This window comes from Schistocerca nitens, chromosome 6 (assembly GCF_023898315.1).
Source record: "Schistocerca nitens isolate TAMUIC-IGC-003100 chromosome 6, iqSchNite1.1, whole genome shotgun sequence".
Lineage (NCBI taxonomy): Eukaryota > Metazoa > Arthropoda > Insecta > Orthoptera > Acrididae > Schistocerca > Schistocerca nitens.
This window is the reverse complement of record NC_064619.1, coordinates 215,775,086-215,793,051: the sequence shown is the minus strand read 5'-3', so window position 1 is coordinate 215,793,051 and position 17,966 is coordinate 215,775,086. Positions and strand designations below refer to the sequence as shown.

The 17,966-nt window shown below is 38.8% G+C and overlaps 1 protein-coding gene across 5 annotated transcripts in view; it reads left to right on the top strand.

The window, feature by feature from the left end:
* Window positions 1-17,966, top strand: part of LOC126263736 (probable phosphorylase b kinase regulatory subunit beta) — a 195,025-nt gene that overhangs the window by 86,740 nt on the left and 90,319 nt on the right. For all 5 annotated transcript variants that reach the window (XM_049960911.1, XM_049960910.1, XM_049960912.1 and 2 more), the window contains 4 exons: window positions 1-188; window positions 15,113-15,228; window positions 15,358-15,503; window positions 17,283-17,415. In XM_049960911.1, coding sequence (XP_049816868.1) covers window positions 1-188; window positions 15,113-15,228; window positions 15,358-15,503; window positions 17,283-17,415 — 583 coding nt within the window. The remainder of the gene's footprint in view (window positions 189-15,112; window positions 15,229-15,357; window positions 15,504-17,282; window positions 17,416-17,966) is intronic.

The window sequence follows — 17,966 nt, the reverse complement described above, 5'->3', positions numbered from 1 at the left end:
GTGTACAGAGTGTGTGGACTGACAGTTTTATGCTACCCTTTAATATTTGAGGTCTCGGAGTTTTATCTATACCGCGATATGGCACTACTGATTGATGATATAAAAACAGAGCTACAGTTTGTGGGGAGGTATTGGAGACTGTCAGGTCGGCCAACAGTTTGCCTTCTTATTAGGGAAGAGCACATGAGGTAAGATAAAAAAAATATAATAACCATAATACTCCAGTATACTAAGATGTTACTTAACTCCGTATATCTTTAGAACATTTAATGCTTCATATTCATTTGTGATAACAGAATTTAGATATTGAACAGCAAGGTAAATTCATCCTATAACCGCTTATGTTTCTGAAATGTTTGGAAAATACATGAATCAGATACACACATCCAAAAACGTTTTCCATCTTCCTGGTTCCCAGAACTCCTGAAGATAGACATGACTGTGGATATTGTATCACAGACGCAGTCCTTTTGACTGTTTAGAGATGTCACTAAATCTGACCAAAGATGTAAACAACCATTCATGAGCAGCACCTATTAGATGGAGGGGGTCCGACAGCCAATCATTTCCAGTCATTCCACCATGAAGGAGGTACACGGATCATGTTTTCTGTAGTTCAACCGTGCCTAGATGGTCAATACTGCACTTTGATCACATCCACATTGTTACTTTGTGCCAGGAAGGGTTCTCAGCAAGGGAAGTGTCCAGGAATCTCAGAATGAACCAAAGCGATGTTGTTCAGACATGGAGGAGATACAGGACACAGGAACTGTCAATGACATGCCTGACTGAGGCTGCCCAAGGGCTACTACTACAGTGGATGACTGCTTCCTACAGATTATGGCTCAGAAGAATCCTGACAGCAATTCCTCCTTGTAGAATAATGCTTTTCGTGCAGCGACAGGACGTCGTGTTATGACTCAAACTGTGTGCAGTAGGGTGCATGATGTGCAACTTCACTCCTAACCTCCATGGCGAAGGCCGTCTTTGCAACCACAACACCATGCATCGCGGTACATTTTGGTCCAACAACATGCCGAATGGACTGCTCAGGATTGGCATCATGTTCTCTTTACCGAGGAGTGTCACATATCCCTTCAACCAGACAATCATCGGAGACGTGTTTGGAGGCAACCCGGTCAGGCTGAACGCCTTAGACACACTGTCCAGCGAGTGCTGCAAGGTGTAAGTTCCCTGCTGTTTTGGGGTGGTATTGTGTGGAGCCGATGTACACCTGAATCCCATCCTCCAACCAAAAGTGCAACCATATCGGCAGCATATTGGCGAGGAATTCATCTTCGTGGACGACAGTTCACGTTTCCATTGTGCACATCTTGTGAATGACTTCCTTCAGGATAACGATATTGCTCGGCTAGAGTGGCCAGCATGTCCTCCAGACATAAACCCTATCGATCATGCCTGGGACAGATTGAAAAGGGCTCTTTCTGGACAATGTGACCCACCAACCACTCTGAGGGATCTACACTGAATTTCTGTTGAGGAGTGGGACAGTCTGGACCAACAGTGCCTTGATGAACTTGTGGATAGTATGCCACAACGAATATAGGCATGCATCAATGCAAGAGGATGTGCTACTGGGTATCAGAGGTTCTGGTGTGTACAGCAGTCTGGACCACCACCTCTGAAGGTCTTGCTGTATGATGGTACAAAATGCAATGTGTGGTTTTCATGAACAATAAAAATGGCGGATATGATGTTTATGTTGATCTCTATTCCAATTTTCTGTACAGGTTCCAGAACTGTTGGAACTGAGGTGATGCAAAACTTTTTTTTGAAGTGTGTATATTCCTGCCTTCAATGAGCAGATGTTCAAAGAAATAAGGCCTACAAATATTTGCTATGAAACTATTATAATCTCTTTTGTAGAAACTAGTCTCTTGAAACCCTGAGAAGCTGCAGAAGATATCAAAGAGATTCTGAGGTCAAAAAGTTCTGTCCCCTGTATTTTTAATTTGTGGGTCTTACATTAAGTTGCAATTCTTATCACAGATCTGCCCGTGGCCTTCAGTAATTGTTGCATGTAAAGTGGTATTCAGTTCTTTTAATATAAATAAATTTTTAGCTTAGGCTTTATATTACCCTCTCTGTTTGCAGAGGTCACTGATGAATTTATAATTTGGGAAGAACCTTCTGTAATCTCAGTAATGAAGTGGCTGCAACATGTGGCCCATTATCTTAGTAGACAAACAAAGGAATTGAATACAGTTATTCACTATACAGAGAAAGCATTGAATAGTAAACAGGAATACAAACAAACTCTGTAGAGAACCCATTATGGGAGCCAAACTGAGTGGAAGCCAGTAGGTTCATGTCAGAAGTGTAGGCCAATATTCTGTTTGTTATATCTTAATTTTATTTTATTAATTAATTCATTTATTCAGGACCATGGGAGTCCTAACTTCATGCTCATGGTGTTACTCATTGCCTATAGCTAAAGAGGATTTTTCTCTTTCTTACAGTTTACCTCAGTGTACAGTAAGTCATATACTGATGAACTCATTGAAAGAAAGTTTTTCTTCCTAAGCAATTTTGTATCAGAACTAATTTTCAGGGAAACACTCCAAACTATTGTGAGTAGTTCCAGTCTGGAATAAAAAAGAATGTGCAACATGGAAGCTTTTCAGCTTGTATCAAATCTCATTTGCATCACTTAAATTTTTCATTTGTTTTTCAGGTTTGAAAATCAAACTTGAAGAGTACTGTACACCTTTTTTCCAGTAGTTGAGAAAGGGTTGTCAGAGCAAATTTTCTCAAAGAAAAGAAAGAAAGGAATAAAATGAAGAACCCAAAAGACATAAAAATGCATGTCTAAGTAGAGATTATTTCCTTGTCTCCATTTTTATTTATGGTTATTATTGCTTCACATTTAAATCTTTCAGGAAATACACTGGTGAGCCAAAACATTATGACCACCATCCACCATGAAATTCAGTGCTGCCTGGTGGCACTGCAAGGATCATGACATGATAAGGAAAGTATATAAGCAGAGTATAGACAAATGGGGAATCATTATAGCAACAATATAGGTCACAAATGGGGAAATCCACTGACATCAGTGACTCTGACAAGGGGTGGATTGATGTGCCATGTTGCCTGGGAATGTGCATGTCAGAAATGGAGAAGCTAGTTTATACGCTAGTGTTATGACCATCTTTGAAAAGTGATTGAAGAAAATCGAAACTATGAGGAGCTGACAAGGCGTTGAGGACAGAGACTTGCCTGCTCTGTAAAGTAAGGTAGGTGGCAAACTGTGTCAGACATGATTGCAGAATACAATGCTGGCTCAGGCACAAGTGTTTCAGAGCACACTATTTAGTGCACCTTGCTGAACATGGGACTCTGCAGTGGACATCATCTATGTATTCCCATGTTGACCCAGTGACCTGGTTAGTTACAATTGCAGTGAACATCAGATCATCAAGATTGTGGATCAATGGAAATGTATTGCATCATTCGATGAATATCTTTTTTGTTACACCATCTCAATGGACATGTCCAAATATGCAGTCATTCAGGTGAACAACTGCTCAAAACCTGCACCGTATCATGGACACAGATTGCGGGAGGGGGGGTAAAGGGTGGCTTGGTTAGAAGTAGCCCACCTCCCCTTTGAATGCAAGTGCAATATTTTGACTTCTGAAACATAGTACACAACTATAACAAGAAAGAATGCAATAATTTATTGTTAGCATTCTTCTGTCAGCATTTCTGTTTATTTTATCAGTGAAGATAGATCTTTCTCTTTGTGGTCTGCAAGATGACTTTCTCAATAGAAGAAAGAATTGAAATAGTGGAAGCATATGTGAAAACAGGTTCGATTAAGGAAACTCATGAAATGTTGGCGGTCAACAAGTATCTGGATAGGGGACTACCAGCGAAGAGAGAAATATGGAGTCTGTTTAAAAATTAGTGCACTTACAGATCTGTGCAAAATTTAAAACGATGAAGAATTGCTTCATTTTGCACACCAGAAGTTGTTGCAGACATTTACTGAAGAATTATTCAGAGCCCAAAGAAGTCTACACACAAATTGGCCCCACAAGCCATGTGAGTAGGAGGAGTTGCCAGCGGATATTGAAAAGTCTTAATTTTAAGTTATATCATGTAATGGTAGAGCAGGAGGTATGGAAGGATGACAGTCAGAAACGTGAAAATTACTGCATGTAGCTTTTGAATGACATCAACAATGGTTTGTTAGATCCTTTCTGTCACATCATGAATGATGAAGCATGGTTTCATCTTTCTAGTCATGTGAATTCATAGAACATGAGGTACTGGGCAACAGAGAAACCTAATATTGTGTCAACAACCTCTCAATGATGAGAAAATTGGCATTTGGTATTGTGTAACAGGAACTTGCATCACTGAACAGATATTTTTTGACACTACCGTCAACATGGTTGCATGCTACACATCTAAGGTATCCCTGGGATGAGTCCATGATGTCTTCACTGAGGAACAAACTGTCAGCAAACATTTATGGTCATCATGTTCACCGGATCTAACAACATCATGTGATTTTTTCCTGTGGAGACACTTGAAGAGCAAGGTCTATGAAACAAATCCAGACACAATACAGGAACTGAAAGACAACACAGCCATGAAGTGGCCATCATCGACATTCAAACTTTATGCCGGGTGTATCTGAATATGCTTAGATGTGCACAGCTGTGTATTGATGTTGCAGGGGGTCATTTTCAACATCTTCTATGAATTTTTTTTTTCACTGTAAATAAACGTTAAATCCATTTTAGTGCTTCATTTCTGTAATTTTGCTGCATTTCGTTTATGCTTACTTGGGCTACCTTTATCTGTGCCATCCTACAGTGTGCCATGGATGACATTCATCTGGGCTTCCTAGGGGCCTCTCATCATAATTGAAGGTATGTGACAGCTTGGGAGTACATGAACATTACTGTGGATCACTTGCATCCCTTTGTGTCTTATGTCTTTCTCGACAGTGATGCCATCATCTAGCAGGATAACTGTCTGTGTCACATGATGAGAAACATGTCACAGTGATTTGAGGAGCATGATGGTGAATTCATGATGATGTTTTGGCCACCAAATTTGCCTGATGTAAACCTGATGGAATACATCTGTGATGGTGGCAGGTGCCAGGTCCATTTCCATATCTGCAGACCACTAGCCCTTAATATATGGGAACTGTATTACTACATGTGTGTAGATATCTGGTGCCACATACTCCAGGAAACATACCAAGGACCTGTCAAATCCATACCATGCAAATCACAGGTGTATGCCATTCTAAAGGTGGACCAACATGCTATTGAGCAATAGATCATAATGTTTTGGTTCCTCTACATCTGTTCTCTGTAAATCACCGTAAGGTGAATGGCAGAGGGTATGCCCCACTGTACCAAATATTAGGGTTTCTTCCAATTCCATTCACACATGGACCATGGGAAGAATAATGGTTTGAATGCCTCTGTGTGTGCAGTAATTATTGTAATCTTATCCTCATGATCCCTATGTGAATGATACATAGGAACTGTTATTAAATGCCAGTTCTTGGAACTTTGTTAACAGACTTTCTCGTTATAGTTTACATCTGTCTTCAAGAGCCTGCCAGTTCAGTTTCTTCAGTATCTCTATGATGCTCTCCCATGGAATAAACAAACCTGTGACCATTCAGTGTACCTATAAGCATATATTGATTACAAAGATAATTTTGTAGGCTTGTTCATAGTTTTATGTTTGTAACTGTCTGTTCGTAGTATGAAGGTGGTTTGATGTGTGTGGTAAATTTCCATGAAAGAGTGAAATGTTTTTGCTGCACCTTCATAGTTGGTAAGCTTGATTACTTCAAGGATTGTATAAAGAATTTCAACAGTGTACAGCATACAGTTCATTATTGACAGCTGTCTAAATTGGTCACTGTGTCAACTGCTATTGAAATGAGAAAAAACTGGGTTTTTTCATGTTATTAAACATTTTCGTTTGAAGGGCTGGACTGCCACACAAATCAAAACAGAATTGGATGAAGTTCACATGGACTCTGCACCACCATTGAAGATCATTTACTTTTGGATTAATGAATTTAAATGTGGTCAGAGAAGTGCTGAAGGTGAAGCCCACTTTGTCCATCCAGTTGAGGTCACCACAGAGGAACCACTGACAAAATCTATGATATGGTTATGCAAGACTGTTGGATATAAAGTCATAAGATTGCTTAGACTGTAGCATCTCAACTGAGAGAGTGCATAATATCCTGCACAGAGAATTGATTATATGTGAGGTGAATGCTGCAGTTGCTCACAGCTGACCAAAAGCTCATCCAGTGCAACATTTCAACACAATGTCTGGCAATGTTTAATCCACAAGACTTTCTTGTGCCAATTTGTGACTTGATGAAACTTGGGTCCATCATTACACACTACAGTCAAAACGATAGTCAAAACAATGAACTAATGTTGGTGAAAGGACACCAAAGAAGGCAAAGACCATTTTGTCGGCTGGTAAGGTGATAGCCATTGTTTTTTTGTATTGCAATGAATAATCTTCATAGATTACTTAGAAAAGTGCAGAACCATAACTGAGCACTGTTATGCTTCATTGTTGGATCATTTGAAACATGTGTTGACTGAAGAAAGACCAAGGATGGCATGCAAAAAAATATTGTTTAACCAAGATAATGCACCATCCCATACACCAGCAATAACAATGGAAAATGTGCATGAATTGGGCTTAGAATTGGTTCCTCATCTGCCCTGTTCACTAGACTTACCCCAAAGCGACTTCTTCCTGTTCCCTGACTTGAAACTTTGGCTTGCTGTCTAGAAATTTTCATCAAACAAGGACATGATAGTTGCAGTCAATAAGTGTTTTGCAAAGTTTGAAAGAACCTATTTTGCCTATGGGATAAAAAAGCTGGAGGATCACTAGACCAAGTGTATATTCCTCATAGGTGACTATGGCAAGAAGTAAGTTGAGGTTCATATGAAACAAACATTTTTCATTGCTTTTTTTACCAGACTTACCAAACAGCTCTCATATACACTATGTCTGCTGGAGTAAATCTGGTGGAAATGTCTTTGTTCATTATTAGTTCATCTGCTTGCTGCGCTTGTGAGGAGTTTCCATTGAATTTGATTTCAGATAACTTTGTTGAGTTATTGTTTTTGTTACAGCTGTTGTCAGGGAGCTGAATCTCACTTGCAGTATTATTCTTTGTTTCAAAATGCTCCTTATCATTTTTGTGGTACTGTATTTTATTTTATGTGCTTAATGTATGCTTTTTTCTTTCTCAACTGTGTATTATTTTCTTTGCGTAGTGTATGCTTTTTGCTTTTCCATAGTGGATAGGAGAATTTTGCAGTTGATTCATTACAGCGTGTTTTCTGAATTATATATAAAACTCTCTCTTCCTGGCACAAGGTATATTAATGCCAGATGTTGTCCATAATTTTTCTACTTATCAGTTTTGCTTCTGTGTGTCTTGGTGGAAAATTGGAGTGAAAGTACTTGAGGAATATGTTTAAGAAGGTGTTGACCTTCCCATTAATGAGGCATGTTTTATAAATCTCTTCTCATTGTCCTTTCCACAGATTTTCTCTGGGCATATTATTTGAGCCATTTGTGATTTTTAATTGTCTTAACTGATTAGTATGTTTTATCATCATGCTGTGGTAAACAATATATTGTTGCTTTTGCATTCAAATTATCAAAGGCAATGAAAACAAATTTTTAAAGCTGCTGTGCTTTCACTCTTCTGCCCTTGTTGGGAACATGCACATAAGCAATGTTATATATTGTTATTGTTTGACAGGAATCACATCATCATCATCTACAGTTTCCAGCCTCTGCCTATTTCTTTCTTTCTTTCTTTTTTTCTTTTCTTCCCATCATGTTCCTCTCTCCTATCTGCCCCAGTCCTACCCTCTTCTCATCACACATTTCCTCAGGCCAGTTATACATATGTCTCTTGGTCTTCCTCTAGGACTCTTGCCTTCTTTTGTCATTTCATCTTGTCTTTTCTGTTGTATCTTGCATGGGGTTCTCTTTCACTATTTCTCTCACCATCTGATTCCATACTACATCCATTCTAATAAGTCCTGTCCTGCTTCACTGAAACTTCTGTTCACAAGCCTGTATTCTGCTCATGTACCTTTTCTTCATTATCCACATTTCTGGTTCACACGTGGGTACTGGAGCATAATATGCTTGGTATAACAGGTGCTTGCTTTTTGGTGATACTTCCTCACTCCAACCAGGCTTCTTGCACTCTGCTTGCCTTCCCCTTTCACTAATCTCCTTATCACCCCCAACACTTCACATTTCTTTGACTTAAATTTCAATCCATACTGTCCCACCACTTCTTTCCACACATTTAATCTTTCTTGTACCTCTCCTTCTCCATTTTGCCACACCATTCAATCATCTGAAAGCACCATTGCTTTCATAGCTCATCTCCTATTTGTGCTGACATTCCTTCCATTATCTCATCCATAAGCATGATGAGAAACAGCGGGGATAGTGCACTCACTACTCTGCTTCACCATCTGCTACTCTGTTTCTCTCATCTTGCTTTGACACAACTCAGACTTCCTTGATGCACCTCCTTCATTCTTGTCATAGTCAGCCTTCTAGTTCCCCTCTCCTGAAGAGTTTTCAAGGTCTTGCTCCTTTTCACACTATCATATGCCTTATCATTGTCCAGGAAAACCATTACTAAATCCTTATGATATTTGTACTGTCTCTGTTGGAGCATGCTTACTCTAAAAATTAGATCCACTGTCAACCTTCCTGGTCTAACTCTATATTGTTTCATCGCATTCCTTTTTCTACTATCTTCAGTGCCCATTTCCAGGATCTTCTCAACTATCTTGGGAGCGTGACATGTCAAAGTAACCCCGCCCCCTATAATTTTGACATAATTTCAGGAAACCATTTCTAAAAATTGCAACTACGATTCCCTTTTTCCATTCTTAAGGTGCCCTACCTTTTTCCATTGTGGTCTCATGGCCCAACAGAGCTACTACACTCCAACAATGTCAGCTGCTTTCACTTTCTGCACACTTACTTCATCCAGTCCGGGTGTGTTTCCTCCCTCCATGGTGTTTATCCCTTCCTCACAATTGTCCAAGTTAGGTCCATCTTGACATACTCTACATTCCCTGGCTCCTCATTTTCCTTTTCGATATTTCCACTGAGGCTTAGTGACACTTCAAAATATTTCTTCCACACCTCCTTGATTTCCTTACATTCTCAGCTTCCTTTCCTTCTTTATTAATCATTCTGACTTTTTCCACGATGCCTTTCTTTTGATCCTTACCCATTCCATGGAGGACCATCTTACTCCCCTCACTGTCGTTTTCCTTAATTTCTGTCCACTCTTCCATAATTTTTTTCTTTTCACCTGCCACCACTCTCTTAGGCATTTTCAACTTCTCAAGTGTGTTCCTTACTTTCTTCCTCTGTTCTCTCATGAAACAACATGTTTATGTTTCTTTCCAGCTTCCTCTATCATTTCACCTGGCAATTTATTATCGCTAACTCTTCTGTGCACTTTTTCTGCTACTTCCACCACCATTGTTTGGAATCTTCCCATTCCTCCTATACTGACTCAATTTCAATCCTTGCTATGTTGCTATTTATTATTTGCTTGAAATTCTTCTTTGCTTTTCATCTACATCTACATCATATTCCACAAGCCACCTAATAGCGTGTGGTGGAGGGTACTTTCGGTACCACTGGCTGATCCCTCCAATCCTGTTCCACTCACAAATACAGTGTGGGAAGAATGATTGTCGGTAAGCCTCAGTATTGGCTCTAATAACTTGAATTTTCTCTTCATGGTCAATATGCTAGATGTATGGAGGGGGTAATATGTTGTCCAACCGCTCCTGAAAAGTGCTATCCCGAAATTTCAATAGTAACTCTCTTCATGACACACAATGCCTCTCTTGTAGTGTGTGCCAGTGGACTTTGCTTAGCATCTCCATAATGCTCTCTTGCCGACAAAACATTCCTGTGACGAAATGTGCCACTCTTCATTGTATCGTCTCTATCTATCTATCTATCAGTCCTACCTGTTAGGGATCCCAGATAGATGAACAATACTCAAGAATCAGGTGAACAAGCACCTTATAATCCACTTCTTTAAACTTCAACACTTTTGTCCTTCTTTTTTTGTCTTTCTGTCTCCCAACATCACAATGTTAGGTTTGATTCTTGAAGTTTTCCCGAAGTAGTGAATATTCTACGAGGTTTTGGGATAGCAGCTAGATCATGCTGACTTCTTGCCACAATATTTCAGCTGGCAACTGTCCAACCACCTTCAGGTGAGTGTCTGCCACTGGAGACTGCTAGTTCATGGTGTCAGGTTTATAGAAAAAAATTGGTGCAGAAACATGTGCACATTAGCAGCCGTCAGAGGATCATCCTCTATCAAAATCTGCACCCTATGAAAATACTTTTCCACCTGTGGCACGCAGGCACATGTGTAAAGGTGAAACTACATGTCCGCCCTCTGTCGGAATGCGTGTTCACTTCACTGAAAACAAAAGTCAGATGCATCATTATGAATAAAATGTTTTAACTTGATGTTTCTTTAGGATCTTGCCTACTTTAGATGAAAGGTTGCTGACATATGGAAGGGATGCCATGGACTTGCACAGCTGCTTATGTTCTTGATGTTGTGGGTGGTCACATTTCTTCCTCCTTAGCGCTCTGCTAATCTGATGTGAAGAGTAACCATTATCTTTGTACACCAACTGTAGATGTTCTAGCTCCTCTGTGAGGCTGTGTCCATCAGAAACAACATGAGCCTGATGCACCAACATTCTAAGGACACCAGTAGTTTATGAATGAAGGGTGATAGCATCTTGATGCTAGCAGATAAAGGTCTGTATGTGTGGGCTTGTGGTAGACAGAATGCCCTAATGACCCATCCACTCTCACAGTAACCAAGATGTCCAAATATGGTAAGCAACCATCCTTCTTCATTTCCATCATAAACTGGATCTTCGTGTGGATTGAATTCAGATGTTGCAAGAAGTGTGACAGTTCTTCTTCACCATGGGGCCACACTACAAGAGTGTCATCTACATATTGTGAGAAGATTCTCAGTTTCTCCAAGTTCTGCCAAATCAAGTGCCCTTTCCTCAAAGTCTTCCATAAAAGAGTTTGCTACCAGAGGGGAGAGAGGACTGCACATGGCAACACCATCTGTATGTTCAGAATATTTGTTTTTAAATAAAAAGTAAGTTGAGGAAAAGACATGAGGAAAAAGTGCTGTTATATCAGCTGTGAACTTATTGCTCATGAGTGACAAGGAACCTTAGTGAAAAGTGAGATGATATTGAAGCTCATTAGTAAGCCAGTTTCACTGAGTTGAAGTGACTTGTGTATTGATAAAGTCAGCAGAGCTGTGAACATGATGCGCACACTAACGCACTAATGGTCTCAGTAGAGAGGCAAGATGTATTGCCAAATCATACATGGGTGTATCAATTTTACTGGCAATCAGCCGTAACGGAACCTCTTTTTCATGAATCTTTGGCACATGGTGGTCTTACCAGTGGACAAAGGAAACACCACCACCATGCTGTTGCCACATGATGTTTATGAACAGAAGATTTCTAAGTTGACCCTAAATAATGAAAAGTGTGAGGTCGTCCATGTGAGTGCTAAAAGGAATCCATTAAACTTCAGATAAACGAGAAATCAGTCAAACCTAAAGGCTGTAAATTCAACTAAATACCTAAGAATTACTATTACAAACAACTTAAATTGGAAAGAACACATAGCAAATGTTGTGGGAAAAGCTAACCAAAGACTGCGTTTTATTGGCAGGACACTTATGTAACAGATGTACTAAAGAGACTGCCTACACTACACTTGTCCATTCACTTTTAGAACGCTGCTGCACAGTGTGGGATCCTTACCATATAGGACTGAAGGAGTACATCGGAAAAGTTCAAAGAAGGGCAGCATGTTTAGAATTATCACGAAATAGGAGAGAGAGTGTCACTGAAATGATACAAGATTTGGGGTGGACATCATTAAAACAAAGTCATTTTTCGTTGCGGCAGAATCTTCTCATGAAATTTCAATCACCAACTTTCTCCTCCAAATGTGAAAATATTTTGTTGACACCAGCCTAGATAGGGAGAAATGATCACCATAATAAAATGAGGGAAATCAGAGCTCGCACAGAAAGATATAGATATTCGTTTTTTTCTGTGCACTATACGAGATTGGCCTTTACTTAAAATATCCTTGCTTCTGTCACCCTCCAATAAGTTAACTGAATTTTCTGGTCTACAATCAGCACCATTGTGTAGCAATGAGGAGTGTGGCGAAGTACTGTAGCAATGACGAGTGTAGAAGTAGTACTGTTAACTCCAGTGGTAACTATGACTGCTGTATCATTTGAGCATCTTTGGAATACACCCAGCAAAGTTTCTAGATCAAAAATATTTGTAAATCAATTTAAGAAGATCAGAGTTGAAGCTCAAATTCATGTATTTACAATAATGATAATATCAGTAAGATTATTAATAATAATAATCACAATAAAACTACCTGATGGTGGTCTGGGAAAAGTGACTGAGAACCACATAAAAGAAATAATTCTTCTTCTGTGCATGTAACTTCACAGTTACTGCTATTCTCACCTGTTGTTTATTCTGCTTTGCTGGAGATCCTACAATTAAGTGGGTTTTAAAAATCTTGGGCAGAAATGACTAAAATATAGAATGAGTTAAGTTTGGTGTTCTGATTTATATCACAATAAAGCAGCTGTGGTGCTACTAAGTTTCATAGTTTTGGTGGATTGCTGCTAATGCGAGGTAAATACGAGGATGAATCAAATATAAACTGGATCTTTTTTATATATTTACTTAAGCTTCAGAAAAACTCATATACCCAAACTTATTTTCTGTATGGTCTCCTGAATGGGAAACATGTTTATCCCATCAGTTAGACAGTTTCTTGATCCTATTTTCAGAAAATGAGCATGGCTATAACAGCAGCCAGTTGCGCCTGAACACTTTGACAACACAATCAATGTCAAATCTGGGCCCTCCTACTCCTTTCTTTAGTGGTACAAACAAATTAAAATCACATGGCAATAAGTGCAAACTGTAGAGAGAATGTTCTAGTGTAGTTGAGAACAATTCTTACATTTTTTAATTGAGTTCAGGCAGCTGTGTGGGGTCAGTTGTTGTCCAGGGTTGGAAACGTGAGCCTTTTGTGATCAAATGCTTTGTCCAAAGTTTGCAGTAGTATGCAGTGTTCACCATACAACATTCATGAAGAAAATCAATGAGAAGAACTCCTTTAAAATAATGAAAAGACTGTTGCAAGAATCTTCCCCTAGGGAGATGGTTTTTGGCTTTGATAGCTGCAGAATTGCTCGTTTTGCACAATTCCATGCTGCTTTTCTCTCTCTCTCTCTCTCTCTCTCTCTCTCTCTCTCTCTCTCTGTCTCTCACTCACTCACTCTCTCACTCTCTCTCTCTCTCTCTCTCTCTCTCTCTCTCTCAATTCTAGAGTGTAGTGGTGTACCCACATTCCATTGCAGGTCACAGTCCAGTGCAAAAAATGTTTCCCTTCAGTTTGGTAGCTTATCAGTAGCTGTTTGCACACCTTGAGATGATAAAATTTGTGCTCTATGATGAGAAGACAAGGGAACCACCTTGCAGACATTTTCTGAAATCTGAAGTTGTCAGCGCCTGTCGTACCAACCTCAGTAGCAAATTCAGCAACTGTTATTTTCTCGGCTGTCCTGGCCATTGGGCAACATTGGTGTGCTTCTTTCTCAACTGTTTCTCATCCTCAAAAAACTGCTGAACTGTTTGTAGCATGTGTACACTTAATTCTTTCCCAGGCTGTTGTCCCCGAATTATGTTTCAAGTCTTTTCAAAATTTTGCATGGTTTATGCCCTATGTTGTGAGAAACTTGAATAGAATGTGTTGTGCAACAGGCGACAGTACCACTTGCTCTGATATTGTAATGCTGTCTAAAGAAATGGCATGACAACAGTCACTGGAAACGAAGCAACTACTCTCCATTTACAGAAAGGTGTACAAATCAAAATTTCCAGTTTATATTTGATTCATTGTCATAGTAAAACAATTTTTATACTGCTGCCTATCACTCTCCAACAGGAATCTCCCCTTTCATATGTTAATTTCTGCCAAGAAACAATTCTTTCCTCAGTAGAAAGATCATCTTGTACAATGCTGTCCATTTTCATGAACTGAAGATACAACAAAGGAACAACTTCTGAACCCTAGGACATACATAGTAAGCAACAACAAGTGTTGTGGCTGCATGTGCTTTTGCATTTACGCAGTATTATTTACCTATCCAAATCCCACTAGTTATGCAGTATTTCATTCTTTTGCAGTTACACAATATTTTCATCTATTTTTTTTTTTCACTGTATCACATATGTGGTATTGTTTTAGTTCATTTTTTTTAGTAATTAAAAATTTGTCATTCTGGCAGTAAGACTAGATGCATTGAGAGTCAAGGATATTAACTGACTGAAAAACCAAAACAACCTATTTGTTAGTTACATGGTATTGCTTCTTCACTGACAGTGTATGGTAGAAGAAAAGCAGCTTTATTGAAAAACTTGACTGTTCCTAGTTCACCTGTGTGATTTAACTGCTGTTTTTATCTAAATCTTCAAATGGAGCATATATGAAGCTCACACAGATCACTGTCAGTTGTCTACATACTGGCAAAGTCAAGATTTATCGAATACAGATATTAAAGTTAAATAGAATGTACATTCTTGAATCTAGTTATTCTGATAAATTGTAGAAGAAGTGGCTAATGAGATATTCTTTCACTGTGTTTTTAAATATTTGAGGAGTTTCAATTTCCTACTTGATGTTCACTGACAATCTGTTATAGACTTTTGCACCAGAATAAGAAATTACATTCTGAACCATAGAGAGGGTTGGATCTGTATGGAAATTATTTGTTCATCCGTTCAAGTCACTGTATACTTTCATTGTAATTCTTCATCATCATAGTTAAACCTATGATATGTGTTGTTTTTCTTTGTTCTACTGTACATATGATATATTAAAAATACTCTCTTGATTTAAGGGATCCACAGTTTACAGAGATGCTAGATTTGCTTGCCATGCTGAAAAAAGGATTCTGTGATGGAATGAAAGTGAGAATAGGGAGGTTACAGAATTTAATATCTTCCTCATGCATTGGTGAGTTGCTATAACTTCTGCGTTATTAAGCTTACATTAGACAGTACAGTAACAATTGTATGGTGACACCATATAACTTTATTTTCATTTTTATATAATTATGCTTGAATCAGAAAACTTTTTTTCCAGAACATCTTGATTTCATGAACACTGTAGAAACCTCTGAAATGGTTTTTGAACCATTTAAGCAGCTTGTGCATGATTACATTGGTTATCAGAGTCTAACAGATGTCCCAAGGGCTGTTGCTTATGATGAAGACAGAAGAAACTATCAGGTCAGTGGCCATTGTTCAAGCTATTTTGTGATAGCAGAATGTCACTTGCACAAAGATCAAGTGTGATATCTTCCACAAATTTTAGGAGTATGGTCCTGTTAAGCAATTATTGACTACGTCCACACGCAGTTTCACTGCAAATCTGTGGTGATGGCTCGTCACAAATGACTATTGTGACTTCTGAGCATTTTGTCTCTGTGAAACAGGTTTCAACTGAATAAAGTACATAAATGAGAAACAGGTGGTCAGGCATACAGTAATGTAGCACACGTAAATTCAACACAACACATTGTCAGCAGAAGTTGAAAGCAGACATTTCCTGTGAACGGTAGGGATGTAGCTGCTGCTCCAATATTACTTTACATAAGGTGTTCCCCCATACTGAATGCGGTGGCATGTTGATAAGACATTGGACTCACTTTTTAAGGGGATGGAAGTTCAAATGAAAAAAAATTGTTTAAGGTGAATATGAAAATGGTTTCTTTCTTTCAAAGGGCACACCCAGTTTCTGTCCTCAGTCCAAGCTTTTATTCTGTCTCTAACGACCTCTTCATCGACAGAATGTTTAACAGAAATTCTCCTTTTCTTTCCACTTCATGGACACTTGGACTAATTTAACTTGTTAGTTTCTGTACATTTTCAGTTTGCTTGCTCATCCACAAAATTCATTTCTACTAATTCTAAACCATGATTAAACACCATTTCATTAAAACTGATTGACTACACTGCAGTCTTACAGACCTTTGTATTAGGATTGACCACATCTGCATACACATCACATCACCTCCAATGTGTCATTGGAGATTCCTGGTAGAACGTCTTAAAGTGTACACCTCCATGTTGGTATTTGCCAGTCCTGCAATATTAGTATCTACATATGTAATAAATCGTTTTAGTACATTGTATAACTAGTGGAATTATCCCAAAACAGATTTTCTCTCAGAACTTTCAACTCACTTGTTTTTGAACATGGGATCCTTATTTCATATTGTTGCAGTTGCCCTTCTCCATCATTCCTGAACATTTGGATTATCATCACACAAACATCTTATACCTAAGACTTCCTGGGAGATTAAAACTGTTTGCTAGATCAGGACTCATGCCTGGAACCTTCACATGCAAGTGCTCTGCCAGCTGATCTATCCAAGCACAACTCATGACTCAAAGTTTGGTGGAGTTAAAGCTGTGAGGATGAGTTGTGAGTCATGCTTGGATAGCTCAGTTGATAGAGCATTTGAATGTGAAAGCCAAGGGTCCCAGGTTCAAGTCCTGCTCCAGCATATTGTTTTAATTTGCCAAGAAGTTTCAAATCAGTGCATACTCTGCTGCAGAGTGAAAATTTGTTCTGGATCCTGTATGTGGGTTGAAGCAACAAACTACTTCAGAGCAACATAATATAATCTCATCATCCATGACGCAAAGAAACATTTTAATAGTAAAATATCTGTCTTGTATTTTGGCAAACTAAGTAAATGCAGATATGCTTATATTGTCACATATTGTTAAGTACATTTGTTGTATTTATTACAGTCACATGGGAAAGCTGTTCTTCAAATATAATTGTTTTTTGTTTTAGATGGTATGGTTTTAAAAATCACATAACTGCAAACTGTTCAGTGGCCAGAAACAAATCCTGTATATATTCAATTAAGATGTATCCCATTGCTGTGCTGTGCTGGTGTGTGTGTGTGTGTGTGTGTGTGTGTGTGTGTGTGTGTGTGTGTGTGTGTGCGAAAAAATTAATTTTCTTATACCGAATGTACATTTTATTAATTTAAGGTCTTGTGGAATAAACCAACTTGGGAAATTCTAGATGTTCTTAGAAGCACAGAAGGCCTGCATGGAAGAGCCCAGCTTTTTGGACTCTTGTTGAAGAGAGAAGGTCCAAATTATGAATTTAATGGTGCAACAGGTTTGTCAATTCCAACACGTTAACAGTAAACAATGAGAGCTTTTAAATAATGTAGTGAGTAAAGGTATTTATTATCCATGCAGTTAAGACACTGAGCTTTGAGCAGGCATGAAAAAACTTAAAACATTGCTGAGCCTTAGAGAGTACCCTTCTTTGGAGCTAACTAATCAACATAAAAATGCACCGCCCCATTACACACACACACACACACACACACACACACACACACACACACACACACACTGTCCCAGTGTTGCAGATGCAGACACAACCTTCAACAGGGCTGTAACTTCTCATTATTTTGTACAGAAATAAGGAACATTGCTCCCATTGTTCTTCTTACCTCCCCAAAAGTGGTTTCCACCACCCAGTTTACCTATGAAATATTCTTGTCCATCTTTATGACACACTCCTCCATGTCATATGAGTCATGTTCCTGTGGGAGACCAGGTGGAAGACCTGTTCTACATATCCTCATAGCATATCATATTCCAATCCTGTTATAGGCATATCCTTTTGTAATAGAGGCAGGACCTCTGGTGGAAGCATTC